The 26,651-nt window shown below is 62.1% G+C and overlaps 2 protein-coding genes across 5 annotated transcripts in view; one reads left to right on the plus strand and one right to left on the minus strand.

The window, feature by feature from the left end:
* Positions 1 to 5,190, plus strand: part of ADAMTSL2 (ADAMTS like 2) — a 36,649-nt gene extending 31,459 nt beyond the window's left edge. For all 3 annotated transcript variants that reach the window (XM_070455758.1, XM_070455773.1, XM_020888337.2), the window contains exons 15-19: positions 21 to 176; positions 592 to 762; positions 1,421 to 1,597; positions 3,749 to 3,893; positions 4,581 to 5,190. In XM_070455758.1, coding sequence (XP_070311859.1) covers positions 21 to 176; positions 592 to 762; positions 1,421 to 1,597; positions 3,749 to 3,893; positions 4,581 to 4,699 — 768 coding nt within the window. In that variant the 3' untranslated portion in view covers positions 4,700 to 5,190. The remainder of the gene's footprint in view (positions 1 to 20; positions 177 to 591; positions 763 to 1,420; positions 1,598 to 3,748; positions 3,894 to 4,580) is intronic.
* Positions 5,191 to 7,420: 2,230 nt separating this feature from the next.
* FAM163B (family with sequence similarity 163 member B) overlaps positions 7,421 to 26,651 on the minus strand; it is a 29,283-nt gene continuing 10,052 nt past the window's right edge. The window contains exons 1-3 of one of the 2 annotated variants that reach the window (XM_020888451.2): positions 21,714 to 21,819; positions 10,258 to 10,373; positions 7,421 to 9,288 (exon numbers count right to left, since the gene is read on the minus strand). In XM_020888451.2, coding sequence (XP_020744110.1) covers positions 8,887 to 9,288; positions 10,258 to 10,350 — 495 coding nt within the window. In that variant the 5' untranslated portion in view covers positions 10,351 to 10,373; positions 21,714 to 21,819 and the 3' untranslated portion in view covers positions 7,421 to 8,886. Of the gene's footprint in view, positions 9,289 to 10,257; positions 10,374 to 21,713; positions 21,820 to 26,651 lie in introns of those variants that run through there. The other variant, XM_070455803.1, reaches the window with a different exon arrangement.

Raw genomic sequence — 26,651 nt, forward strand, 5'->3', positions numbered from 1 at the left:
CTTCCGCCGTCTCCCTGCAGTGCACGGCCAAGTGTGGGGAGCGCAGCGTGGTGACCCGGGACATCCGCTGCTCGGAGGACGAGAAGCTGTGTGACCCCAGCACCAGGCCTGTGGGGGAGAAGGACTGCACAGGGCCCCCCTGCGACCGCCAGTGGACTGTCTCCGACTGGGGGCCGGTGAGGGCAGCCCGGCTGGGGGCTCAGAGGGCTGACCTGTGTGATCACAGGGGATCAGAACCTTGAACCGACACAAGTGGGCCCATTGCGATGTCCCCATTATAAGCTCCCTGCCTGCCTGTCTCTCTTTTCTCCCACCTGGATAAGAAGCTCAGATGCCCACTGGGGTCCCCTCTGGGTGCTGGGCGCACAGGGGACTCTTCTGGGGTCTTAGGTGTGATTTTCTCTGTGTGTTTTTCATTGAGCATGCCATCTTTCTGTAATTAGAACAGAGCATGGTATTTAAAACATGGTTACCGTGGCAACCCCTCCCCCCCCCCCCCCCCCCCCCCCCCCCCGCTGCTCTTCTCTCTGTGGAAGGCGGTCGGGGGCCCTGGGAGGGGCTCTGCCTCTGACCCCGGGTGTCCCCCTGCAGTGCAGTGGCAGCTGCGGGCAGGGCCGCATGATCAGACACGTGTACTGCAAGACCAGCGACGGACGGGTCGTGCCTGAGTCTCAGTGCCAGATGGAGACCAAGCCGCTGGCCATCCACCCCTGCGGGGACAAGAACTGCCCCGCCCACTGGCTGGCCCAGGACTGGGAGCGGGTGAGTGCCCCCCGCCCGGCGGGCATCTAACTGGCCGACAGCCAGGTGGACAGAAGGGCAGGTCGGCCAAACGAGGAATTAATTGGAAATTATGATGTCACAATCCACTAAACATTAACTTGAAATGGAAAAAAACAAAAAAGGTAAGAAAACTGCTTAAAAAGTCCCAAATCTAAATAGCGCCTGTTCGGTGAGGCGTGCGGGGCCGATCCGTTTCCCATGACCCCATGTCCCCAAGGTGGAAGCCCAGGGTTGGGGGTCCTTGGGCCGTGGGCACTGTATGTTGCTTTGTTCTCATGACCTCTGGTGACCTGTCAAGGTCACCAGCTTGCCGTTTTCAGACACACGGTGCCCACCCACATGGCTTTCAACCGCTTGGTTCAGGCAGATTGCTGTCAGCTAATTCATCGCCAGGCAAATGGTCATTAACCATTTTGTTTCACAACAGATGGTTTTTCTGCTAAATTGTTTCTGATCAAATCTGTTTGGGGCCACGTGGTTATCGACCCGCAAGTTCTCAGCCAGTGTGTCGTTGATCTTAGCTGTTGCTCACGTGCTGCTGACCGAGCCGTTTTCACGGGCGTGGCTGCGGACCCCGGGTTCTGGTCTTCCTGACCTCTGGCCCCTGACCCCTAACCTGTCTGCCCTCCCACCCCAGTGCAACACGACCTGTGGCAGAGGCGTGAAGAAGAGGCTGGTCCTGTGCATGGAGCTGGCCAACGGGAAGCCGCAGACACGCAGCGGCCCCGAGTGTGGCCTGGCCAAGAAGCCCCCCGAGGAGAGCACCTGCTTCGAGAGGCCCTGCTTCAAGTGGTACACCAGCCCCTGGTCTGAGGTGAGTGCTGCACTGGCCCTCCTAAGGCCAGGCCTGATCTCTGGTCCTGCCGAAAGGCCTCCTCCCGCACCCCGAGTGCCCCTCACATCCCCCGGCTCAGCCTCCATCAGGGATTGTCAGTGCTTTCACGCTGGCGGGCGTGAGGGCCGCCTCCTCCAGGAAGTCCTCCTGGGTCTCACCTCTGGGATCCCTGCTGGGCTCGTCCAGGGCCCTTTTTTTGGCCTTGCCTTGTAAGCCTTTCAGTCATGCATTTGAAAGCCTGTGTGCCTGACACCCAGCATGGAACAGACAGATCTCAGGTGGGCACTGGGAGGGTGGGGAGCCAGAGTCAAGGCAGGGACACAGAATCTGAGAGGCCCGCGGTTGGGAGGACGGTGCGCCCCGAGCAGAGGGAAGCCAGGAGGAGTGGCGGCCGCTGCCCTGACACCAGCCTGTGGCTCCTTCCTCGGCCTCTGGCTGGAGGGTGGCCCGGAGCGCGGCCTCTCCACTCTCTACAGCGGGGAGCAGACCCTCACCTTCCAGGCCCTTCGGGTGGGCCGGGCCCAGCACTTGACGGAGGGGCTCCTTTCTTCCTCCCAACAGCACCATGGGAGGGGGCTCCCCTTTTCGTCCCCTGTGGGGAAAGAAACCCAAGTACAGAACTGACCCAACTTAGCAGACACTGGACACTGCTCCAGGCAGGGGGAGGGACCTTCAGAGTGACGGAGGTCCGAGCCAGCCCCCACCCCCAGGAGCGGAGGGGCACAGGGCTGCCTGTGGGGGGCGGCAGCCCAGGTCCATGGACCCCCACGGGAGCGGAGGGGTGCGGGGCTGCCCGCAGACAGGGGGGACAGCCCAGGTCCACCTTGCTCCCCAGGTCTCTGGCCGAGCAAAGGGGGCCCATCTAACCGGTGCTTCTCTCTTCTGGCCCCTTTCCTGCGGGGAGCTGCCTCAGGACTTGACCCCCTTCGAGCCCCTCTTACAGGCCAGGGGCGCGTCTAGGTGGAGGTTTTTACTGGTTCCCACGCATCCCCCCCTCTCCTGGGCCGCATCACCAGCCCCCGCCCCAAGGCCCCCTCCACCTGGGGATGCACAGCTTCCGGGGGGGCGGGCCAACGGGAAGGCCCAGACAGGTCTTTGACCAGGAGCCTGGGGGCACGGGGGGAGGGCACCCATCACCCTGATGATGGTGGGTGGGCGAGGGGTGACCAGACCGTGGGCAGAAGGACCTCTATGTCCTTGTCCCTGTGGGGTCTTTCTCCCCCTGTGGCCACCTCTGCCTGGGAGGGGGGCTTAGTAAGAACGCGTCCTCCAAGCCGTCCACCCAGGGTGGTAGGAGTGGGTGCCAGGAAAGGCCAGATGTGCGTTCTCTCTGGGGGGCGGGGGACGGCTGGGGGCGCCTTGGGGCATCCCCCCCAAAGGCTGATTGTTGCCTGGCTCAGTCCTCCAGGCTGCGCTAGTTTCCTTAAGCTGGGTGTGGGCATCGGGCTGGAAGCCTCCCAGTGCTTCTGCAAACAGAACTGGAGAGGGGAGGGGAAGGGTGGTCAGGACTGGAACCCCAATCCCCAACCTCCGCAGACTGAGGTCCCAGCTGAGCCTGGGTGATATGGGGTCACCCACAGCAGGGGGAGCCGGAGGGAGCCACCGCCTCTAGGATCTCGACGGGAGGACAGCGGGGTAACTGGGGTCAGCAGATGGCCCTGGCATTCTGGGCGGCTTGGCGGGGTTTTCCGAGGGGAACATCTGGATGGGGAGCCGTGGGTGGGGGTGCTGGCTCTGGAAGATGTAGTTAATTGGCCCCCAGCTCTTAACTGGAGTGGGAAGCCATCCTCTCCCTGGGCTCTGGCCCCCTCTGTCCTGAGCCTCCCGCAGCGCAGGACGCTGGAGAGCTGGAACCAAAGGGCCCTCCTGGGGGCAGAGATGGGGGGTCCACGCCCTCACTGGGAAGCTGAATAGTAAGGTGGGAGTGGGAGTGGGGGCGGGGGCAGGGGCAGCAGCATCTCCTGGTTGCTGGCCTGTCCTTCCTTCGCTCACCACCCTGAGCCCCCGAGCGTCCATGTGTCCCGCGTCCATGGAGACTCAGCAACCTGGCCAGAGGAGGTCCCACCCCTCCTCTGTCGGACCCCCCGCCCCGCCGGAGGGGTCTCGGTCACGCTCTCTCTCCCCGGGCAGTGCACCAAGACCTGCGGGGCAGGTGTGCGGATGCGTGACGTGAAGTGCTACCAGGGCACCGACATCGTCCGGGGCTGCGACCCACTGGTGAAGCCTGTTGGCAGACAAGCCTGTGACCTGCAGGCTTGCCCCACGGAGCCCCCAGGTGAGGACGCAGAGGCGGAGGCCATGCCAGGGCCTGGCGGATGAGCAGGCAGTCATCCAGGAGGGTCTCTTGGCTCCAGAGACCAAGGCAGGGCGGGGAGCGAAGTCTCTCTCCGGGAGTGGCTGAGTCCAGCTGGGAGCTGTGGGTGGGAAGGGCGGCAGGTGAGATCTGACTGGAGCCTGGGGCCCCCAGGAGCCAGGCCGAGACCCGCCCTTTCAAAGAGCATCTGGCTTCAGAAGATGGGCTGTGGGGCAGGGGGCCAGGGCCGGGACAAACTCATCCAGAGCAACTTTGAGCTGGCCACGCAGGGGCAGGGTGGTGAGGGCCTGAAGCAGGCTCTGTGGCTCGGGCACCTGGAAGATGCAGGCGGGTCCTAGGCTCCGGGGGGCACCAGGGCCCGGTGATGAGCTCTAATTTGGACCCAAAATAGTGGAAGGGCACCGGTGGGCCTCCTGGGGATGTTCAGGCCTCTGGGGTGAGGTCAGGGCCTCCTCCAAATCCTGGTCCCTGGGTATCTGCCTTCCTTGTGGGCGCTTCACCTCACCTGTGGGGTCCTGTCGTCCCTGGCGAGGGGTGCGAGGGAGGGCGAGCTCCAGGAGAGGAGATGGAAGGGGCGGGGCGCGGATCCTGCCACATCGCCCCCCGCCCCGCCCCACCGCCCCTGATGCGCTGCGGTCCCTTCCTCAGATGACAGCTGCCAGGACCAGCCGGGCACCAACTGCGCCCTGGCCATCAAGGTGAACCTCTGCGGCCACTGGTACTACAGCAAGGCCTGCTGCCGCTCCTGCAGGCCGCCGCACTCCTAGGCCCGGCGGCCGGCCCTCAGAGACCAAGCACCCCGTCCCTGGGGCCGCAGCAGCCCCTTCACGGACACCCTTCCTGTAGGGCGCCCAGCTGTGAAGACGTGACACTGAGCCCCTGCTCTTCCTGGGCAGGAGAGCCCCCCATCCCCGGCGCGCCCGTCGGCACCCCCCACCCTGGGACAGAGCTGCGAGGATGGCTCCCCGACCCCCCAGAGGCCCGGGAGCATGCCGTCTCCCTGCGGGGCCGCAGGCCCAGGAGACAGGCAGGGGCCGCGGGGGCGCCCGGCGCCTCGGGCCCTGAGCGTCCCCGGTGACTCCCTGCGGGGCACTCGCAATCTCACAACTTAGCATCGCTCGCCTCCCGATCGGAAGCTCTTGGCACGGAGGGACCCACCGCACTTTACGCCCGGGAGGGGCGTCTTTCTCACGGCCCGAGGCCGTGCTGTCGTCAGCAGTAATCTCTGTATGTTAATAAAGTGCTTGTATTTATGGTGGCATCGTGGGCTGTCTGGGGCTCTGCCACGAGGGGTTGGGTATCTTTCCGGCTCACCGCCCCAGAAGGTCTGATGCAGCCTCGGGTGCAGGACTGGGTCTGGGACCAGGTCTGGGTCTGGGGCCGGGTCTTGTTCTGAGGCTGAGTCTGGGTCTGAGACCAGGTATGGGTCTGGGGCTGGGACCAGGGCTGGGTCTGGGGCCAGGTCTGGTTCTGAGGCTGAGTCTGGGGCTGGGACCAGGGCTGGGTCTGGGGCCGGGTCTGGTTCTGAGGCTGAGTCTGGGGCTGGGACCAGGGCCGGGTCTGGGTCTGAGGCTGAGTCTGGGGCTGGGACCAGGGCCGGGTCTGGGTCTGGGACCAGGGCTGGGTCTGGGGCCAGGTCTGGTTCTGAGGCTGAGTCTGGGGCTGGGACCAGGGCCGGGTCTGGGTCTGGGACCAGGGCTGGGTCTGGGGCCGGGTCTGGTTCTGAGGCTGAGTCTGGGGCTGGGACCAGGGCCGGGTCTGGTTCTGAGGCTGAGTCTGGGGCTGGGACCAGGGCTGGGTCTGGTTCTGAGGCTCAGTCTGGGGCTGGGACCAGGGCTGGGTCTGGGGCCGGGTCTGGTTCTGAGGCTGAGTCTGGGGCTGGGACCGGGTCCGGGGCTAGGGCTGGGGCCGGGGCTGGGTCGGGCTGGGGTTGGGGGGACTAGGGCTGGGCTGCAGTGTCTCCCTGAGGAAATGCCAGTTGGGGGGAAGCAGACAGAAGAGGACAGGGGAGATGGCGCCTGCAGGGAGGGACTCAGGGGCCTTTGGCTTCAGGTGCTGGAGTCAGAACTGGGCTGTGGGGCCTGGGCCCATGGGGCCCGAGGGGCCTCCAGCACCCGCACCCTGGGGGGAAGCTCCCACTTCCGCCTGTGCTGGGAAGAACATAAGGGGTGAGGCAGGCGGGGCGGGAGGCACAGTGCGGGCTCACGTGGGGAGCTCAGGACACAGCCCTCGTTAGTGCTTCCGGGCCTCTTAGAAGAGCCCCCTTCATCTGGACTGGCGGGCGCCGGGACACTGGCAGGCTTCCCAGAGGAGGTGATGTTTCGGCTGGTCCAGCCGCAGGAGTGACTCTAAAGCCTCCGGGGAGAGGGGTGGGTGTTTAAGATGCTGAAAGCACCTGGGTTTGGCCACAGCAGAGGAGGGAGGGTCTGGCTATCCGCCGGCTGAGGGACAGCGAGTCTGCCCTGGGCGCGGATGCCGCGGGGAGGGTCTCCGTCGGGGACAGGAAGCAGTGAGGTGAGCGGCTGCCTGGCTGCGTGGCTGGGATGCAGGGCCTTCTGTCCCCAGACCGGGACCAGAGCAGGGTGGGCCGCAGTGTTTAGGACAGCGTCACAGTTGGGCGAGTGGCCGTGAAGGTGGAGGCCTGTGGGGTGGGCTTCCTCAGGGTCTGCGGCTCGGTTCCGGTGGAGGTGGGATCACCGCAATCCAGGGGCCCAGGGCTCCCTGACACCCCCCACCATCACGCCCAGTCACTCCCCGCCTTCCCCTCCTCCACTCCCCCTCCCCCTTCCCTGATGTCTCCCCACCCCCCAGCACCTATTGTGCGCATCCCGCATCCCCCGGGCCAGGTTCTGTGCCCAGAGCACGCCAGCACCTCCTCTCATCCTCCTCAGAGGCCCGTGGATCCCGTGGCATCACCGCCCATTGTGTGGATGGTAAGACCGAGGCCCACAGGGGTCGGTCACTTGCCCCAGCTGACACAGGTCCTCTCCCCCAGCCCACACTCCAGGAGCCCGGGGCTTTCAGGCCAGTGGTTTCCAATCTTTCAAGATGGATACAGACACCCCAGGAAAGTCAAAACCCAACATGGCTGCGACCAGGACCAGTCCCTCTGGGCAGAGCCTTGATCCCTGGGGCTGGATGGGAAGGAAGGACCCACTCTGTCTGGGGTTGGGCTGGATGCAGCCCCTGCCAGGAAGCTCAGGAGAGGAATCCCGGGCGGACCAAAGACAGCGGGTGAGGTGTCGGAGAGTTTTATTGGCTCACGATTCTGTCGGGGAGCAGGCAGCTCCCCCAGTCTCCTCAGCAGAGCTGAGGGAGAGCTTGGATGGGTGTGTGTGTGTTGATGATGTCAGATGGATCTAGGAATCTATACAGAGGCCAGAGACCAGACAAGGAAACAGGAGACCGAACAGAACGGCCACGAGAAGTGCCACCTCCGGACCCTTCCCCCACCCCCACCCCCACCCCTCCCCCACCCCCTCCCCTCCCCCACCCCCTCCCCAGCCAAGACATCAGAAAGAAACTCGTGGGCTCTGACAAGGGGACGGGGAGCTTGGGCATGAATCCATCAGCAAGTCCAAATGGAGGCAGGAGGTGAAGGGAAGAAGGGGGGAAAAGAAATCGAGAATGCCCGAAATAGGACGTCTTCCTAACTCTGCTCACGTCCGGAGTTACAGCTCGGCAGCGCTTCCGAGAGAGAGCGAGAGCTCTGGTGCCCAAGCCGGGGGGGGGAAGCCGCTGGCCCCGGAGATCGTCCTCCGGGAAGGCCACTTGGCTGGGGAGCTCGGGCTGTCTTCTTGGGCAGACGGGGGCTGCCCTACGGGGGTGTTGTGGGGGGCTCCATGGTGGGCCCTGAGGCAGAGGGAGAGAGAGAGAGAGAGCGCGGGCCCAGGAGAGGGCGGGGGCTCCGGGGGCCAGGCTGCAGAGAGGAGACAGCTCTGCGCGGGGGGCTTTGCTCCCCACAGCAGGCGCCCCTGGGTCACGGCAGGCATCCTGGGTTTGGGGCAGGCGCCCCTGGGTCACGGCAGGCATCCTGGGTTTGGGGCAGCTCTCCCGCTGGGTGGAGGGAGGAGCCGCTGGGCCTGAGGGGGCCTGGTGGGGGCTGAGCTCAGCTGTCCTCACCCGGGGGGCCGGGGGGCCGGGGGCCAGCGCAGGGAAGGGCAGCCTGAGGCCTTGCTCCCAGGTCCTCCTGAGACTGGCCAGGTGGGAGGGCGCAGGCCTGGCCCCCTGGGGACCCGAGGGCGTGTCTCAGGTCCCACGGGGCATCAGTGGGTCTTTCCGCCTCTGGTGTGTGGCTCTGTCCGCCCAACCACATCAGGGCTGAGGAGTGGGCTGCGTGTTTTACTCCTGAAGTGGGAGCGTTGGCACACAGCCTCCTCCCCACTCCACTTTCACCAAAAAGCCAGCTGGGGCTGCACTTCCCGAGAAACCCCCCTTTTCTCTGGGCATTGGCAAGGAGGCGGGCTCAAGCAGGGTCTCAGCTGCACTGGAAGCCGGGGTGTGTGGGGACGGTGGGGGGGGGGCCTTATTCTGGGGGACAGGAGACTTGGCCCCCAAGGCGTGAGCTGCAGGGCCCCAGCCTGGCAGCCGCCACCTCATCCTTAAAACAAGCAGGTAGACCGAGACCCAGGGAGTCCCTGTCCCCTGGCCCCTTCCTGACGGCAGCCCTGGAATCCGCAGCCTGGTGTCCGTGCCCCAGAGCCCCGCCTCCCTCTGCAGCCTGGGCGCCTGGAGGCCCCACCTGCGCCCGCATCACGCCTGCCTCCCTGCAGACCCAGGCCCCGGCAGCCGCTGCCCGGGGCGGCCCCATTGGCCTTCACTGGGTCTGACCCCTGCAGGGAGCCCTGGAGTGCCTGCACCAATGGGCACATGAGGAACGCTGTGTTCGGGGCCCCGGGGCCAGGTGGGGACCCCCCGCCATGGTCTCAGGCCCTGCCGGGGGCGGGGGATGCACTCAGACGTCAGTGCTGACGCTGCGGCTGCGGGAGAAGGCCTCCCGCATGGCCGACAGGCGGTTGGGGTTGAGCGCCTGCAGCCCCCCGAAGGCCCCGGGCGGCGGCCCCACGTCCTCCTGGCTGATGCTCCTGTAGGCCACGCGCTCCCCCCCGTTGCTGACGCCCTCGTCCTCCGGCTCCTGCAGGAAGAAGGCGGGCGGCTCGGAGCGGGAGCAGCTTCGGCAGAGGGCGCGGGCCTGCGGGGACCTCTGGCTGAAGGAGGTGGAGGCGGCCGGGTAGAGCGCTGGCCCGTTGCTCAGCACCAGGTTGCGGTTGGAGTGCAGCGGGGGCAGGTGTGCGTGCACCGCGAAGTCCGGCTCCTCTTCGTCCTCCTCCGACTCGTCCTTCTTGCAGCAGTAGTACTGTGGGCAGAGGGCCGCCGTGACCCCCGGCCCCGCTGTGACCCCCGGCTCCCCACCACCCCGGCCCCCGCCGTGACCCCTGGCTCCCCACCACCCCGGGCCCCGCTGTGACCCCCGGCTCCCCACCACCCCGGCCCCCGCCGTGACCCCCGGCCCCACTGTGACCCCCGGCCCCCGCCGTGACCCACCACCCCGGCCCCGCCGTGACCCCCGGCTCCCCACCACCCCGGCCCCCCGCGCAGGCCCGGGAGGGCGCCGGGATACCCCCGGCTCAGATGCCCGTGTCCCCACTACGACCACAGAGGGGAGCTCGAGACCCAGGCACCCCGAACTCCTGGGGTCCCTAAATGAGGGGTTCTTGCATTTCACCCCTTCCCTGTGGCTCAGCTGCTGAAGAATCCATCTGCAATGCAGGAGACCTGGGTTGGGAAGATCCCCTGGAGAAGGGAAAGGCTACCCCCTCCAGTATTCTGGCCTGGAGAATTCCAGGGGCTGTACAGTCCATGGGGTCGCAGATAGCCGAACACGACTGAGCAACTCTCACTCACTTTCACTCATTTCGCCCCACAGCAAACACGGGGCAGGGGCAGTGACCACGTCCAGTCTGCAGGTGGGGACACTGAAGCCCGGGGAGCGGGGTTCAGGCAGCCTGAGGGCAGCGGAGCTGGAGTCTGGCCCCAGTCTAGCTCGAGGGGGCCGGGCTGCACTGCCTTGCCTTGCACACCCCGAGGGCTCACCACTGCTCCCCGCCTGGCAGCCGCGTGGCGTCGGCTAAGGCCCTCACCTCTCTGAACCGCAGCAGCCTTGCGTCGCAGGGCGTCTGGGACACTACCACGGAGCCCTCACACGCGGAGGCTGGGCAGGGCTGGTTGCCTTGCACCTTCTTGGAGGCCTCGCCCTGGGCGGGGGCTCCCGCCCTCTGCAGGGTCCCACTCTGGGCTCCCCTCCACCCCCCACGCCCCCGAGTACCTGGAGCCGGCAGTAGCACAGAACCGCGATGATGCAGAGCAGAATCACAGTCGCCAAGATGCCCCCGGTGATGACCACTGTCCCGGCTGTCATCCGCCCCCTTCTCCATCAACAGCCTGCAACACACGCCACCACCTTCACTGCCAGCTCATTGCAGAAGGAGCCTGTTCTAGGTTAGGATGCTAAGCAAGTGCTCTAAAAGGGAAAACAAACCCCCAGGGCCGGCAGGAGGCAGGGGCTTGGGGCGGGGTGGGAGAGCGCCCTGCCCCTGCCAGTACTTCCCACGTCTGCAGGAGGGGACACTAGCAGCACACAGCCTCGCTCTCGGGGTTTCGCGAAGGCTTCGTGAGCCTCGGTGTGAGCGCTCGGACGAGCACACTTGCGAGTAGCTCGTGCACACATGTGTGCGTGCGTGGTCAGCCGCCTCAGTCCTGTCCGACTCTTTGTGACCGACCCCATGGGCTCTAGCCGCCAGGCTCCTCTGTCCATGGGATTATCCATGCAAGAATACTGGAGTGGGTTGCCATTTCCTCCTCCAGGGCATCTTCCCAATCCAGGGGTCGAGCTGGCGTCTCTGACATCTCCTGCATCAGGAGGCAGGTTCTTTACCATTAGCGCCAACCTGGGAAGCCTGGGCGACCAGCTCATGCGTTTAAAAATTGGCCCCAATGCAATCAGGCTGAATGTATGGTTTTGTAACCTGCTTTATCACCTATTGCGGCTCATCCTTAGTTTTCCTTATCGTTAAATTTTCTTCTGCAAAGTAATTTTGAACCATATTCCACTTTATAACATAAATGATCCCTTTCTTTTAAAATATCAAATTACACATCACAGAAAATTTACCATCTTAACCATTTTAAAAAGTCTAGGTCAGTGGTGTTAAGTGTATTCAAACAGTCTGCAACCGATTTTCAAAAGTTTTTTCATCTTTCAAAACTGAAAAACAGCTCCCTTTTGATATTTAGGCTGTTGACATTAAAAAATTCTTAAGGGACCTCCCTGGTGGCCCAGTGGTTAAGACTCCGCGCTGCCAGAGAAGGGGACTAGGGTTAGGTCACTGGTTGGGGAATTAAGGGCTTCCCTGGTGGCTTAGTAGATGAAGAATCTGCCTGCAATGCAGGAGACCTGGCTTCAATCCCTGGGTTGGGAAGAAGCTCTGGAGAAGGACACAGCAACCCACTCCAGTATTCTTGCCTCGAGAATCCCCAAGGACAGAGGAGCCTGGCGGGCTACAGTCTACAGGGAGGCAAAGAGTCGGACACGACTGAAGCAGCCTAACGCGAACGTTGTGTAAATATCCCCACTGTGGCCCATTCCAGGCGACCAAGGTTTAACAAGGGGCTTTGCTGAGTACACCTTGTCTCAACCTCCCAATCCCTTCCGTTCCCCTCACCCTGGGGAATTGCATGGCGGGGTAACTGAGTTCATTAAAGGAAATCCCAGAGCATATCAATTTATTTATAAACACTTCCTTGCAGAGTCTGACAGGTGAGGACCTTTAACAAGCCTCCACTCAGCTCCATAATGCTTTTCCACAGTTGGCTTGTTCAAATCCAGACCCAGTTGAGTTTGGCTCTTTTGACTGTTGTTTCCCTTCATCCCCCTCCCTGCAGGTTGCTTACAGAAGAAACTGGGTCATTGATCTCACAGAATTTTCCATGTATGAGAGCTGGCTTGCAGTTCCTCCAGCAGCATTTCACGTGTTCCTCTGTCATGCTTCTGCCCTCTAAACTGGCTTCCCACCACATCACTTTCAGGGCCCCAGGACCGCTGTTCCTCTTGTCGTGATGCTAAGATGAGCCCTGGTGTTCAGCTGCTGTTAGCCCAGGCCTCCCCGCCAGCTCTGCCTCATTCTTTCAGCAGCGGCTGGGAATCCCTGCCTGGATCTGTTGTTTCATCAGGCGCCGCAGACAGAGACTGCGCGAACGCTCTCGCTTGTTCTGCGCATATCAGCTCCGACTCTTCTCTAAAGAGTTTTCCCTGTTACGTAGCCGGTAATATTAACAGACTCTCTGCAGAGGAAAAGCATAGATGCTCAGCTTGTAAATTTTTCAGTTTTCAGAACAAGTTGGCACCCCATGAGGGCTGTGGTTGTTTTACAGTATCATCTTGTTCTCACTGATTTATACATATTTGATGTGTTTCAATGCACTGCAACCGTTATTCTTTTCGATGTTTAAGTGATCTCCCTGGGACCATGGGTTTGGCCTCCATGTTGACTTCAGTGTCACTTTGATGGTGGTGGTTTAGTCACTGAGTCTTGTTCGACTTTTTTGTGACCCGTCGACTGTAGCCCGCCAGGCTCCTCTGTCCATGGAATTCTCTAGGCAAGAGTTCTGGAGTGGGTTGCCTTTTCCTTCTCCAGGGGTTCTTCCCCACCCAGGTATCAAACCTGGGTCTCCTGCATTGCAGGCAGAGTCTTTACCGACTGAGCCACCAGGGAAACCCCAAAGTCAGTTTAATGGGACCCCGCTAATCCTCGATGGCATGCTGCTTTTAGGCATAAAATGTCCCGGTTCTTCTTGCTGCAGTCCCGGGATGCTCGGCTCTCTTGCTGGGAAGTGGTTCTAGAGACCACAGTCTGGGCCTAGAGGCACTACTTTCTTCTGACTTTGCAATGGTTCTGGGCTTTTTCAGTGGCCAGATCTAGGAAAGACTTTTTTTTTTAAGGGAGAGAAAAATGAACATGAGTTTATACTGATATTTCCACTTAAAATTAGAGATGAAAGGGTTTTTCCATGTTAAAATGTGATGTCTATGTGACTTTTACAGTGCAAGTTTTATTTCCTCATAACATACACTTCATTACTTACTTGCTTTTTCCCATTTAAAAGTTTCCTTACCAAAGTTTTTACTAACAAGACTACTGAGTGGAATTTGATATTTGTTATTCTTTTTGTTTTTGTCCCTTTAGGGATGTGAAGTAAAAAGACTGTTTCGAAGTCACTTGAAATAATTCTTAGGATGCTTTTTCCCCCCCACTACCTCGATATTTAGGTTCATTTATTTCAGTTAGTTTTTACTGTCTTAAAAAGAAAAACACACTGATTTAGCTTAGCTTTTGTTTTTTTTAAAGGTGGTTTTAGTATTTTAAAGTCTTTACTGCATTTGTCACAATATTGCTGCTATTTCTTCTGGTTTTTTGGCTGTGAGGCACACGGGGTCTTAGCTCCTTGACCAGGGATGGAACGTGAACCCCCTGCATTGGAAAGTGAAAGCGTCAGTCGCTCAGTCGTCTCCGACTCTTTGTGACTCCATGGACTGTAGCCTGCCAGGCTCCTCTGTCCATGGGACTCTCCAGGCAAGAACACTGGAGTGGGTTGCCATGCCCTCCTCCAGGGGATCTTCCCAGCCCAGGGATCAAACCCGGGTCTCCTCACTGCAGGCGGATTCATCACCATCTGAGCCGCCAGGGAAGCCCCTGCCTGCACTGGAAGGTGAGGTCTTAATCGCTGGGCCTCCAGGGAGCCACCAGTCCATTTGTTCACTGCAGAAAACATTTGGCTCCAAAGTCAAAAGCATAAAACCAGGTGCATTCAGAGAGGTCCTGCTTCCTCCCTGCTCTGCCCCGAACTGACAGTTTCACTGAGCTCTGGGTTTGCCCTTCCGTGGCTTCTTTCCAAAAAGGTAAGCAAATACAGATTTCTGTCCCTGTGCTAAGCGAACGTGACATTCTGTCTGCACCCTCCGCACCTTCGCTGGTCACGCAGACATCTCTCCCCAGATGCCCAGGTTCTCCTGGATGAGAGGCTGTCCACAGGGACCCCGGCACAGGCCCCACCACGTGGAGGGGCCCCGCTCGCTCAGCCAGGCCCTGCGGGCCAGGAACTGCATTACATCCCAGGTTCCTAGGAACGCGCAGTGAAGAGTTTTGTGGTGTGCACGCTTCTAAAGTTGCTGATAAGCCTTGCCAAAGACTTGCTGGAATTTGGGCTGATTTTCCTTCTTCCAGGAATGTGTGAGAAGAACTGACAGACGGGGCTTTCGTCGGGAGACTCAGGGGGTCTGGCAGGCGGAGGGTCAGGGGTGGGGGGACCTGAGCCCCGCGTGGCGAGGCTGGAGGCTCAGGGGGTCCCCGCAGGCTGGTCTGCAGGGTCAGGGAGCCTGGCAGGGAGGGGCTGGGCAGGGGTCCCGCAGACCCCAGTCCATAGAGGAGGGCGTGGACGTGTCCGTGGGGTTGGGCCCAGCCAGCGCTGTGAGCCAGAGGCCATGCAGAGAGGGGACCCCAGACCCTGAGCAGACAGTCAGAGGGACAGAAAGGTAGATCCAGACAGGCCTGGAGCAGTGAGACAAGACCCAGATTCACAGACAGCTCTAAACTCAGACAGACAGAAGTGTAGACAGGCAGGTCCAGACAGCTGGGCCCACGGGGCCCGGTCAGGAAGACACAGCACAGGCCACACAGACGAAGCAGCAGCCCCAGGGACCCCTGCATTCCTGGGCACCCTGCCGGGCAGCTCCGACCTCCCTTGGCCCCCAGGGGGGCTGAGGCCAGCTGGCCCACCAGCCCTGCCAAGGGTGCAGGCCGACCGGGGCCTGATCCAGGGAGCTGGTTGTGCAGAGGCGGCGGCCAGCGGGGGATGCTGGCCAGGGGCCAGGCCTGTTGTCCAGATGCACTGCACGCCCTTCACGGAGGTGAGGCAAAGCGAAGCAGGCGGCTGCCGGTGAAGCGCCGGGCCCCACGTGCCCCCACGCTGCCCTCCGGCGACTCACAGGGACACCACGGCTCATCTCAGCCTGACCCTGGGGTGGCCAGAGAGCGGGCAGTGGACGGGACCCCGGCGGCCCTCCCTGGCCTCCCCCGGGGCCATGGGGGGTGCAGCACAGGCATTGGGACCCCAAATTTGCAGATGAAGAGGCTGAGGTTCAGAGTTGGCCGAGGTCAGTCCCGCTAGCTGAGCCAAAGCCCAGGCCCCACGCGAAGCACGCGTGTCGTTCCGTTAACAGGCCCATCACAGCTGAAGGCTGTGTGGGACCCACCGCCTGCCGCAGGGAGCCCAGGGTCTCCCGAGCCCGGAGGGTCCTGCAGCCTTGTGCGCACTGCTGCTGCCCCTCTGGACACTGCTTGCCAGGGACGGGGTGGGAAGGACTCGCCCCACCCCAGCTGGGCCAGCCCTCTTCTCTCCCCCAGGAAACGGAACCGGGGCCTGGAGACTGGCCAGTTCCTTCTCCCTGACCCTCGGTGGGCACCCAGGCTGCAGCAGGGTGGCCTGACTGTGGAGCCAGAGGAGCCAGGCAGCGGGAAGACAGGGCGGAGAGCCAGCTGTGGGCCTGGGCTACAGGGTCCCAACCCTCCCTGGGGTCCACAGGGTGACTCGCTGAGAACATGCCGCCTTGCGCGTGTCTCTGCTACTTGAATCCCGGAAAGCTCACCACGGTCCTGCCTCATGGATAGGGGACTCGCCGGCCGGGGCAGAGGTCGGGGAGGCAGGACAGGAGGGAAGCCGGACCCTGCCCCGGCATGCAAGCTGCTCCCTGCGTGGCCCTGTCTCCTGCTAGTTGCAAGGACAGGGCTCCAATTGCCTCCTTTTCTCTGGGCCTCAGTCTCCTCCTCTGCAGAATGGGAGCGCACGGGAGGATTCCGCCAGAAGGCAGGTGTGCTGCGCTTGGACACACCTCCCTCTCTGCGTCTAAACCTTCCACCGGGTCCCCGAGGGTGTGGCCATGCAGTCCCCTCCCGGGTCGGAGACACAGTGGCCCCTCGCTCTTCCTGGCTCTGGGTGGGGGGCCTCCAGCGGCGGGCAGCCTGGTGGCGTGATGGGAGAGTGCCCTCACAGGCCAGGCGCCAGGGCTGTCAGCAGCCGCGGTTCTGACACCCCCGCCCCGTCCAGCTGGAGCGCCTCAGCCTCACTCTGCAGACACGGGCATGCCAAGGGGCAGCAACGCCCGAGCTGGGCGCTGGTCCCAGGCCCAGGCCCGGCAGCAGGCACCCACGCGCACCCCTGGCAGCTTTGCTTACGCCCCAGCCTGACATCAGCCCCTGAGAGTGACGTGGCTTCCTCACCCCCACCCTCCAGCCGCCCCTCTGCCCTTACCTGGCCCCACCCCAACGGCGCTCTTCCCTCTGCCTCTGCAGGCTTTGCGCTACTATCAGTGCCCAGAACATGCCTCCTCCTCCAGGAAGCCTTCCTGGACTTCTTAAAGCAACTGAGTGCCAGTTCCTGCAAGGACCATGTCCCACACCTCTGCTTAACGGGGGCGGTAGGAGGAGACTGAGGCCAGCGCACGGGTAGTAACGGGGTGTGGGGGGGGCACGCGTGACTTCACACAGCAAGTCAGTGGAAGAACGGCAGCCAGAGGCCCTTTCCCCAAGGCCCAGGCCTTGCTGAGCTGTTGCTTTCCAGCTCTCCTTCCTGTGCCAGGGACTCTGCCCAGCAGGACACCGAGGTGAGGGGTCTGAGGGGAGACTGGGCTGACCCAGCGTCCCCCTGACACTTGTGTCCTGCGAATGGCTGAGTGCCCCAGAGACCAGCCAACCGCTTTAGGGTTCAGGCGGTGCTATTGTGTTGGGGAACCCTGGGGGGCTTCCTGGAGGAGGAGGCTTCCGAGCCGTCCCGGAAGGATGGCTATCTGATGGGCCAGACTGGGAGAGGAAGGCAAGGGACAGTGAGGGGCCGCGGGTCCAGTGACAGCTTTGGGGGAGCCGCCCGCCACCGCTGTGCCTCCTCCAGCCCCCACCCCCACCCCAATCTCCGCGCACCACCCGCCCGCCCGCCAAGACGATTTGGCCAGGATTGCGCTGAATTGTTAATCTGCCCCCTGGGACCATAAACGGTTTTAAAGCTTTATAAACGGCTTTGCTTCCCTGTCCTGCCCCTGGCTTTTACAGGGAGAAGCTGAGAGGGGGGGTGCCCCCTCTGGGCACCCCCAGCCCCAGAGTCTGTGGAGGGGGGCTGGGCAGGCCTCTGCCCCCTCCCCACAGCCAGTCTCTGGGGAGCTGCCGCTGTGCGCGCTCTGGTTGCCTCCTGCGGGTGTGAGACGGGCGAGTGGAGGTGGGAGCAGGAAACACCTGGCGGGGGAGCCAGACACTGGCCCACCTGCCCCCCGCCCCCCCGCCCCGGAGCCCCTCCCCTGGCAGAAGACCCCCGCATGGCCGCCATCTGGACCACGCGGCCAGCCCGTTTCAGACCCTCCAATTCTTCTCTGTTCCTCTAGCTCCATCCCACCCCTCCCTGCCCTGAAGACCAAGGACTGAGCCTCCTCAGTCTGTTTTGTAGGCAGACGTCCCCCCCCACCTCCCCGCCCTTACCTCCCCGCCTGCCAGGCCCTGCCCGCTCTGCCTCCTGAAGGCTCAGTCTGCGCTTTCAGGAGCCAAGGAGAAGCCCAGCCCTGCACCCTCTGCACTGGCGGGGCCTCCGGCTCAACCCGCCCAGCCACTTCTGGGACCAGACCCTCAGCGGGTCTAAGTGGGGTCCTGGAATCCGCCTGCTTCGCTAGCAGCATCGGACCAAGCAGTGGTGATGCTCCTGCTCCTTTCTAGACCGGGAGCCAGGGCTGGGGGGCGGGCAGAGGGCAGAGCGTGGCTGGGGACCTGGGTCTGCTGCCCCTGCCAGCCTCTCACCACCCTGGTGTCTGGCCGACGGCTTGCCCTCCGCAGCATCTGTCTGGTTCCTGGGAGCCCAAGGGCCCCGTCGTCCGCGAGCGGGAGCGGCCGGAGTTCCTGTCTAGACCTCCTCCACATTTGGTCCTAATTTCACGCTCCGCGGGCTCCCAGATTCCTGCGTTTGGTAATAAATAGACGGCGAAGTGCTCCGCATCGCTGCGGCTGGTCTCCGAGATATTACCCAGAGCCTGACTGGGGTGGGGGGTGGGGGGCGTTGGCAGGAGCAGCCTGGAGCCTGCAGAGGCTGTGCCCAACCGCACCTGGAGCGGCCCCCCGCCCCCCGCCAAGCTCCATCCTCAGCCAGACCAGCCCAGCCCAGCTCAGAGAGCACCCAGGCCAGCCAGGCACCGGGATCTAGTGAGCTGGGCCTATGCCCACCCTGGGTCCCAAGGCCGGAGGATGCCTGCAGCAGCGGGCCTTGGCACGGCCAGGTGGGTTGGGGCCGGGTTACTGGTGTCCAGAAAATGCTGTGGATGCCTCGGGCTGGTCTGCTTTGCGGTCTGCACTTCTCCAGGGGCCCCAGAAAGAGAACAGGGGCTGTCCCATTTTGCCAGCCGTTTCTGGGGTTCACGAACATCCAGAAGCTCTCCCCACAGCTCCTTGGGGAGAGCAGGGCCCTGACTTCGGTCCACGGCTCTGCTGCCCAGCCCAGAGCAGGGCGCCCGACAGGGATTCAGGGGCACCGACTGTGTATGAAAGGCTTCAGGGTCCTCGAGCTTCTGAAGGAGGAGCCAGAATTTCCCAGTGGGACCCCGGCAGAGCTCCGGAGCGGGGTTGGGAGGGAGACTGGGGTGCCATGGGGAGCCGCAGCTCCCCACTTCTGTGGGCCTCAGCTCAGCAACGTCAGGGCTCAGGAGGACATCAGTGACCACCGCACCCGTGTGTTGCTCTCATCTCAGCCCGCAGCTCCCCCAGGGTGCACCGCGGGGCACCCCCCCACTCCCGTGCCACGTGGGAAGCAGAGCTCAGACACATCTTTCTGCACCATCACCCCACTCGCGTTTCCCAGGGGTCCACTGAGGCTGGAGGAGTGAGTCAACCCACCACGAAAGAGGAAAACCCGATCAGATGGACACCCCATTTTGTGGCCCTGAGGAGAGAAGCCCGAGGCTCTGTGGTCTGGGAGGAGAGGCTTTGGGGTGGACCCCAGGGCCTGGTGGCTGGGGAACTGGGGGAAGCAGGGGTTTGCCGCACCTGAGTGGGCCGGGCGTCCCGGCTTCCCCACCACTTGGGCACCCCCAGCTGGGTGGCCTTCCTGCCCTCTCTGGCCTGGTCCCCAGGCGGGCGCTGTCCCCAGGGAGCAGCAGGAGGAGCCCCTCCTGGCCTCCGTTAAGGAGCTAGGCCAATGCTGCCCGAGGCCTCCCTGGTCGTTTGGGACAGTGGGCAGTGCTGGGGGGAGGTCTGGCCCAGAGGGTCCTCTTGTGAGGCCGGCGTTCAGAACCCACTGCAAAATTAAAGCCTGAGTTGTGGCCGCTGCTATCTAGCCTGGAGCCCCTGCCTCCCCCACTGCACGGCTCGTCCAGAGGAGCAGGAACTCGGGGTGAACATGCTGAGGACTGCAGTCAAAGGAAGCGGGAGCCTGGCTCCCTGGGAGCCGGCCCAGGGGTGCGGAAGGCTGTGAACACATCACTGCCTGCTCACCGTGCAGACGGGTGGCTGTGCTTGGCGGGGAGCCTGGCTCAGGGTCACCCCGACGTCTGCTCAGAGTGAGGGCCACAGGCCAGCGACCCTGAACTGTGTCCCTGGGCCCCCAGGTGATGGCGGGAATCGGGTGGGAGCGTGGAGGAGGGCGAGGACCCCAGCTGCTGGACGTTGGGCTCAGCAGCGCCCAGACCTCCCCGGCCTGCCCTTCTCGTGGTCTGAGCGCGTCTGCATGCTGTGCAGATGCTCACAGTTCAGGCCCATCTCTCTGGCGGGCCCCCCAGCTGTTGAGGTCAGCAATGCCAACACAGCAGAGAGGCTGCAGGGGCGTCCCAGGACCTGGCATTCTTGCCCACGCCGCCCCCTGGGGCTCCTGAACCTGAGTCTGGGCAGGTCCCAGCCTCCCTCCAACACCCTGGGCGGCTCCCCAGGGCCTCAGGATAGCAGTAAGCACATGGTCCTATCCTGAACACCTCCTCTGTGCCAGGCAGGGCGCCACACCCTTGACCAGCATCTTGAATCCCTAGGAGGGTCTGAGCAGGGTCGTCATGGTCCCCTTCGGCCAACAAGGAAACAGCCAGACACAGCTCACACGATTAGAGGTGGGGAGCGGGGCAGAGCCTGGGCACGCCACTCCGGGTGGGTGTCTTGTCTGGTCACCCCTGCTCCCGGCCCACCCCTGCTTGCGGTGGGGTGGCGGGGCGCACGTGTCTCCCGGCCCCCTGCTGAATGGAAGCCCCTTGAAGGCAGGGACCTGGGGGGCCTCGGCTCCATAGTCCACCTGCCACTGGGGGGCAGGGCCGCCCAAGGACACAGGGATGACTCCGTGCGGCAGGTGGACTGAACTGTCAAGGGCCATTTGGCACAGCCTGGCTGAGCGGGTCCTGAAAGTGGGAAAGCGAGGGATGGGGTCTCGGCCCCGCGGCCCCCAGCTCCGGCACGGCCGCCCCCAGCGTGTCCTGGGCAGGTGGAGCGGACGGCAGACACGGTGGGTGCTGTAGGCCAGGTCGGGGTGTGGAGGGCGGGGGTCCCGGTCAGGAGAAAGGCACTGGGGTGCCCCATTCAGGGCTTTCTGGGAAGGCGGCTTGAGACCCCCGAGGGAAGCCCAGCTCAGGGGCAGGCGTTTTCTCTCCCTTAAAATAACCGTGTGCAGAAGCTGGGTTTGCAAAACCCCTTTCTGCTGCTTGACAGCTTTATTCTTTTTACCTTCCTCGTCTAAGGCCTGGGCACAGCCCCCGGAACCAGCTTAGAGCTGGGGACCTGTGCAGGAGGGCGTCCGGGCCAGGGCTCCTGGGACCGCCAGAGCTCTACTTACCAAGCACGTACGAAATCTGGGCGCTGGGCGTTGGGCAAGGACTCTGCCTGCCGTGTTTCGCTTCGCCCTCACAGGAACCCTCAGCACGAGCAAGGAATAGACGCGGGGTGTCCAGGTCTGCCCGGGGCACAAGCAGGACCCGATTCGGCCTTGGCCCAGGACCGCGGCTCAGCCCTGGGATCCACAAAACCCTACGAGCGTTTGGTAAAATCCTCGTGACTCAGCTAGACCCCGGGGGGCAAACAGAGGCTCAGAGACTCGGCAGGGACGCATCTGTGCCCGGTGACCCAGGACTGCCCGCCCGTGGCAGGCTGGGCTCCCGCCCCTGCAGCCGCACGGCTGTCCCGGGCACGGTAAGGCGGGCTTTCAGGGCCAGGCATGACTGTGGGCCCAAGGTTGGGGCGCCTGCCTGCCGGGGGTCCTTCCCGTGTCCACAGAGCCGACCACTGCCCAGGCCTGAGGGGGCCACAGTGACATGACCCCCACGGCCGCCAGATCGCTGAGGCATCCAAGTGAGCCGGCCACCCCCGCCTGCACGAGCTTCCCACCCACACCCGTCCGGTCCCGGGCACTTGTCTGTCCGCTCCTTCAACATGTCTGTGTCTATTATGAGGTGGCGCTGACCCCAACTTCCGAGACCTCCCCTCTCCGTAAAGGGCCCGTGGAAGCCCAAGGGTCGACAGAGCCGTGCCACTCTGGCTTGGGGAGCGCCCCCCCCCAGGCCTAACCTCAGGGCGCTGTCTGCCTGGGTGAGTCGGGGGCAGGAATGGCCCCTGAGACAACACCAAGGCCTCAGCGCTCCATCCCGCCCCCTTCCCTCCTGCCTCCTGGACTCTGGGCCAGACTGGCTCCCCAGCCAGTGCCTGCCCCCTCGAGGAAATTGGAGATTCTCACCCTAGGCCGCACCGGCTCCCCCTGGGGGCTGTGGGCTGCACGGATTCCCCTGGAAGCTTCTGCTCAGAGGTCCAGGTGTGCCGAGAATGCCCATCCAGAAGGTCCTAAGGAGCTGCCGATGTTGCTGGACCAGGGAGCTCCCTAGGAGGACTGCCATCCGGAAGGACGGAAGCCACTTCCCTGGGGCCAGCCTGGATGCCCCGCCTCTGTGCTGTGGGGGCACCGGCCTGTCCTTGCCCCACGGTCCCTCGGCTTGGGAAGCCCCTGGGACCGCCGCCCGCTTCCTTCCAGGCGGCCGGTTCCTGCTGACCCTGCTGGCTGATGTGCGGGTCTCTCTGTCTGCAGGAAGCCTGCTCCCTCCTCTGCACACCCCGCGCTTTCGTATGAGCTGCCGCCTTCCTGCCAGTCCCCGAGAGGCCCTGGGAGCCCCTGCACCGTCAGCCTGCCCTTGATGCACAGGCTCCGGTAAACAGCAGGCGCTCTCTGCGTACCCGTGCATGGAGTCACTGGCCACAGCAGAGCCCCTGGCAGCCAAGTGCTGGAGGAGGCAGACAGAGACTTTGGAGCCTTTGATGCATTTCCGGGAAGAGGATCAAGCTGGCTGTGAAGGGCTCATGCCAGAGGGGCGAGTGGAGGGGGAGACTGAGGCTGCTGAGCCCAGGAGACCCTGACCGCATCTGCTTCCACTCCTGGCCTGCTGTATGGCATCAGGAAAGCCCCATTGTCCCCAGAGCTTCGGTTTACCGTCTGCGAAAGCAGATGGGGACAGCGCCTGCGCCACTGGTGCTCCGGGGAGACAGCACAGGTCACATCTTTAAGCCGCACCATCATCCTTGACTTCCCCCGTGGCTCAGCGGGAAAGAATTTGCCTGCAATGCAGGAGACGCAGAGGATGTGGGTTCTATCCCTGGGTCTGGAAGATCCCCTGGAGTGGGTCATGGCAATCCACTCCAGTATTCTTGCCAAGAAAAATATCGTGGACAGAGGAGTCTGGTAGGGTAGAGTCCCTGGGGTCACAAAGAGTTGGACACGACCCAAGCGACTGAGCACACACACACATCGTCCCTGGAGTCAGAAAAGTTGACCCCACTTTACAGATAAGGAAACTGAGGCTCAAGGACAGACTGGCACTCGCCCAAGATCAGTGACAGGCAGAACTCAGGGCCAGGCTGGGGGGACAGGAGACTTTTACAGAAACGGCCACCTCTGGCATTGCACAGTGATTGAACAAGCACCCTGTCCAGCAAGAACAGCCAGTCACTGCGTCCTGACTCCAGGACTGGAGGGGCTGCTGCATGCTCTGGGGAACAGAGGCCTGGAGGGGCTGCCACGTGCTCCGGGGAACAGGGGCGCGTGGGGGTGAGTGCCGGACGGCTCAGAGCAGAGGTCACAGTCAGCACAGACTTCGGGGGAGGCGGCAGCCCTGGTCTGTCTGGGAGTCAGACTGACCTGGGGGTGAATCCAGGCTCCTCGCCCTAGTGCCAGGGCGACCACGGGCATTGTGTCCTCCTCTTTGGAACAAGATGTTCACGCCAGTCTCCGCGAGCATCTGTGGGGTGTGGGCAGTGAGCCAGCCTGTGCCGTGTGGAGGTCACAGCGGGGAACAGGGCTGGGGTGCCAGCCTCTTCCTGGTCCTCAGGGAGCGGGACTTCCGGGCAGCCCAAAGCCTGGCCCAGAGATGTGGGGAGCCCTGACAGAGCCCTGCTGACTGCCTCCCCTTTGTGTTTTGAGTACTGTTTTGCTGCATCCCTGGGGCCCTCCCGCCTCACCAGCCGCTCTGGGCCATGTCCCCTGCCTCTCTCCCTTGCCCGCCTGCTCCCCAGGCCCTGCTCTGCCTCGCACCAGGCCTGAAGCTGCCGCAGGGCCTTTGCACGCTGCCCTCTCTGCCTGCGATGCACTGCTCTCACGGGCTGTAGGGCTCCTGCCCTCATTCCACGCAGGTCTCTGCTCAAATGTCTCCCCCTGAGAGACCTGTGACCATCTGTCCAAAATAACCTCCCTCCCTACCATGGCCATCCCGTACCCTGAGAGTCTCATGCTTCCAGCCCTTGCCCCTTCACACATTATGTACTCGTTTACTGTATGTCTCTTCTCCGGGAATCCGAGTCACCGAGGACAGGGCTCTGTCTGCTTTGCTTCTTGCTGTGTCCCGTGCCCGAACAGTGGCGTGTGTTACCTCGGCTGAGTGATGAGTGAATGAGTGAACCCAGCGGGCAGGCACAGGAGGGTGTTGACAAGGCCGTCACTGGGTCAGTTCTGCTTTTTAAGAATCCCCCTGTGGCCGTGGGGTGGGTGGCTGGGCATGGAGGCAGGGGAGGAGGGGCCGTCTGGAGGCTAGCATAGGCTTCAGGTAACAAGGGCGGTGGAGACACAGAGAAGGGGGTGACTGGGAGGCAGGATGGGGAGGAGTCCTGGGGACCCTGAGGCTTCGGGCCTGGGTGGCTGTGTGATGGGGAACCACTGTCTCTGAGAGGCGGCACTGGGTGGCCCAGGGCTCGCCTCCAGGCTCGGCATCACCCCGGGTAAGTCACTCAACTCCTCTGTGTCTCTGTGCTCGCTGACAAAGTGGGGGTGATGCTGGGACTCCCCTCATAAGTGGGAGCATTAACCTACGCCCTGAGGAGCAGCAATGGCTAATCAGGGTCCAGGCCAAGACGGAGGAACTGGGCTGAGATTTGCCCTCTGGCCTGAAACAACTAAGTATCCAGGACAACATCTGTGAAACAACGGTTCCCAAAGCACTGACATCAGCTGATGAGGGACCATCATCAAGAGATGGGCAAGGAATGAGGAGAGTCCAGACTGAACAGGCTCCCCACCTGGTGAGTCTCCGCGCTGCAGGGCAGGGGAATCCAGGTGGGGCCTGGTGGTCCCCCTGAGCTGGGGAGAGACAGCTGAGTCCCAGGAAGCTGCGGGATGCCACTGCACACGGCAGGGTCCCAGCAGGAGGAGCTACATAGGGAGAAGTAGGAATGCCTGCAGAGGGTCCCCTTGAAAAGCCAGCTACATGCCGGTCAGCACGGCTCTGTGGGTGACACTCCCTGGGGTCAGAGGAAGGAACTCTTTTTTTAGGAGAAAGAACCATTTGAAAGGATTCTAGGGAACAATGTTGGAAGCTCACACAGGTCCAGGAATAGTTCCTGCTCCTATCAGAGAGGAAAAGTCATAATTCCTGGAGCCTTGGGTAGAAAAGTCAGAGGGCTTTGACTAAACATGCTTCATTCTTGCCTCCCAGAGCATAACAGCTAGGGCTGAAACCAACTATTTTCAAGCAACTACCAAAACCCAGAACAAAGTTCACAAACACGTACAGGGTCTAGCACCCAACAAGGTAAGATTCACAAGGTTAGCGTCCAGTAAAAAATTACTTGGCATGCAAAGACAAAAAACAAATACAATCCACAATGAAGAGAAAAATCAGCTAACCCAGAAATGGCACAGATGATAGAATTAGGAGACAAGAACATTAAAATAGTTATTGTAACTGTCGCCCACATGTTGAAACACTAGAGAAAAAATTGGACACATTAAGTAGAAACATGGAAGATGTTAAAAAGAACAAAATCAAATTTGTAGAGATAAAAAAAGGTACAATGTCTAAGATGAAAAATATACTGGATGGGGTTAACACTAATTTACATAGTGCAGAAGCAAAGACAGGTGAGCTTAGAGACAGTGATAGAAACTATCCAGAATGAACACAGAGAGAGAAAAGACAAAATGTAAATAAGTAAACAGAGCCTCAGAGAGACGGGGGAAACTTCAAGTGACCTCGTATATGTGTAACTGGAAATCCTAAAGGAAGGAGGATACAGAAAAATGCTCAGAAGTAGTCCTGGATGAAAAATTTCCAAAGTGGGTGCAAAACTGTGGACCTACAGACCCAAACACTCAGAAACACAAACACAAGACGCACGAAGAGAACAACACTGAGGAACAAACCAAATTCCTTAAAACCAGGATGAAGACAAAGGTGCCTTTAGAGAAAAAGGCACATGCCTCGTTTACAGGGATACAGGTACGGACGGCCGACTTTGCACCGGAGATGATGAAGGCCAGGAGACGGTGGGCAGCATCTCCAAAGAAGGCACCCCAACCTAGAATGTTCTGCCCAGCAGAACAGCTTTCTGACATTAAGGCGAAATAAAGGACAATTCAAGCACGGTCTCCTCTTCTCGACGAGAAAGCCCTGGAGGGCAGGGCCCACAGCTCAGCTCCTTGCCGGGGTACACATCTGCCTGGACCTATTGATGGTGGAGCCTTATGTTCTCACAGGGTTTGGGTTCCCAGGGACCCTCCCTGAGCAGTGGGTGGGGAGCCATGTGGGAAGTTCCCTGCTTTCGGGGAGGTTGGGTGGTGAGGGCTTGTCTGGGGGGAGGCCCAGGTGGAAGGGGCACTGGCCCTTCAGGGGCTCAGCCCACTGGGGACCCTGGCTCCTGGGGTCCGGGCCCTGCCACGTGAGCACAGGGGGAGGGGGTGAAGGCACGCTGGCAGGACCATCTCGTGCCCTGTATCCCCCTCACTCGTCCCCACAGGAGTGTGAAAGCGCAAAGGGAATCTGCATGGTTTTAAAAACAACCAACCAAAAAATACATGAATTTTAGTTGTTCACAAGGTTACAGGCAGTTTCCATGGCTACCGTTGCAAGCGGCACACACTGGGGTGAGGAGGTGGGGCTCCCCTTAACCCAGGAGAGCAGGGCACTCACTAGCACAGTTAATTTTGGCCCAGGAGCCAGGCGCCTGGCTGCTGGGCTGGAGGCGGGGAGGGGGGCAGACGGCAAGCCAGGATGTCCCGTCCCTCCACTGTCCCCCCGCCCCGGCTGGCACAGGCTCCGGTGGCTAAGGAGAACAACGCCCGTGACGTCACTGCTCTCTTCAGTGTAAGCTGACTTTTCAGGCGGGGAATCCCCCCACACCAGCAGCCCTGCGGGCTCGG

Source organism: Odocoileus virginianus, chromosome 2, assembly GCF_023699985.2.
Source record: "Odocoileus virginianus isolate 20LAN1187 ecotype Illinois chromosome 2, Ovbor_1.2, whole genome shotgun sequence".
In the NCBI taxonomy this organism is placed as follows: Eukaryota; Metazoa; Chordata; class Mammalia; order Artiodactyla; family Cervidae; genus Odocoileus; species Odocoileus virginianus.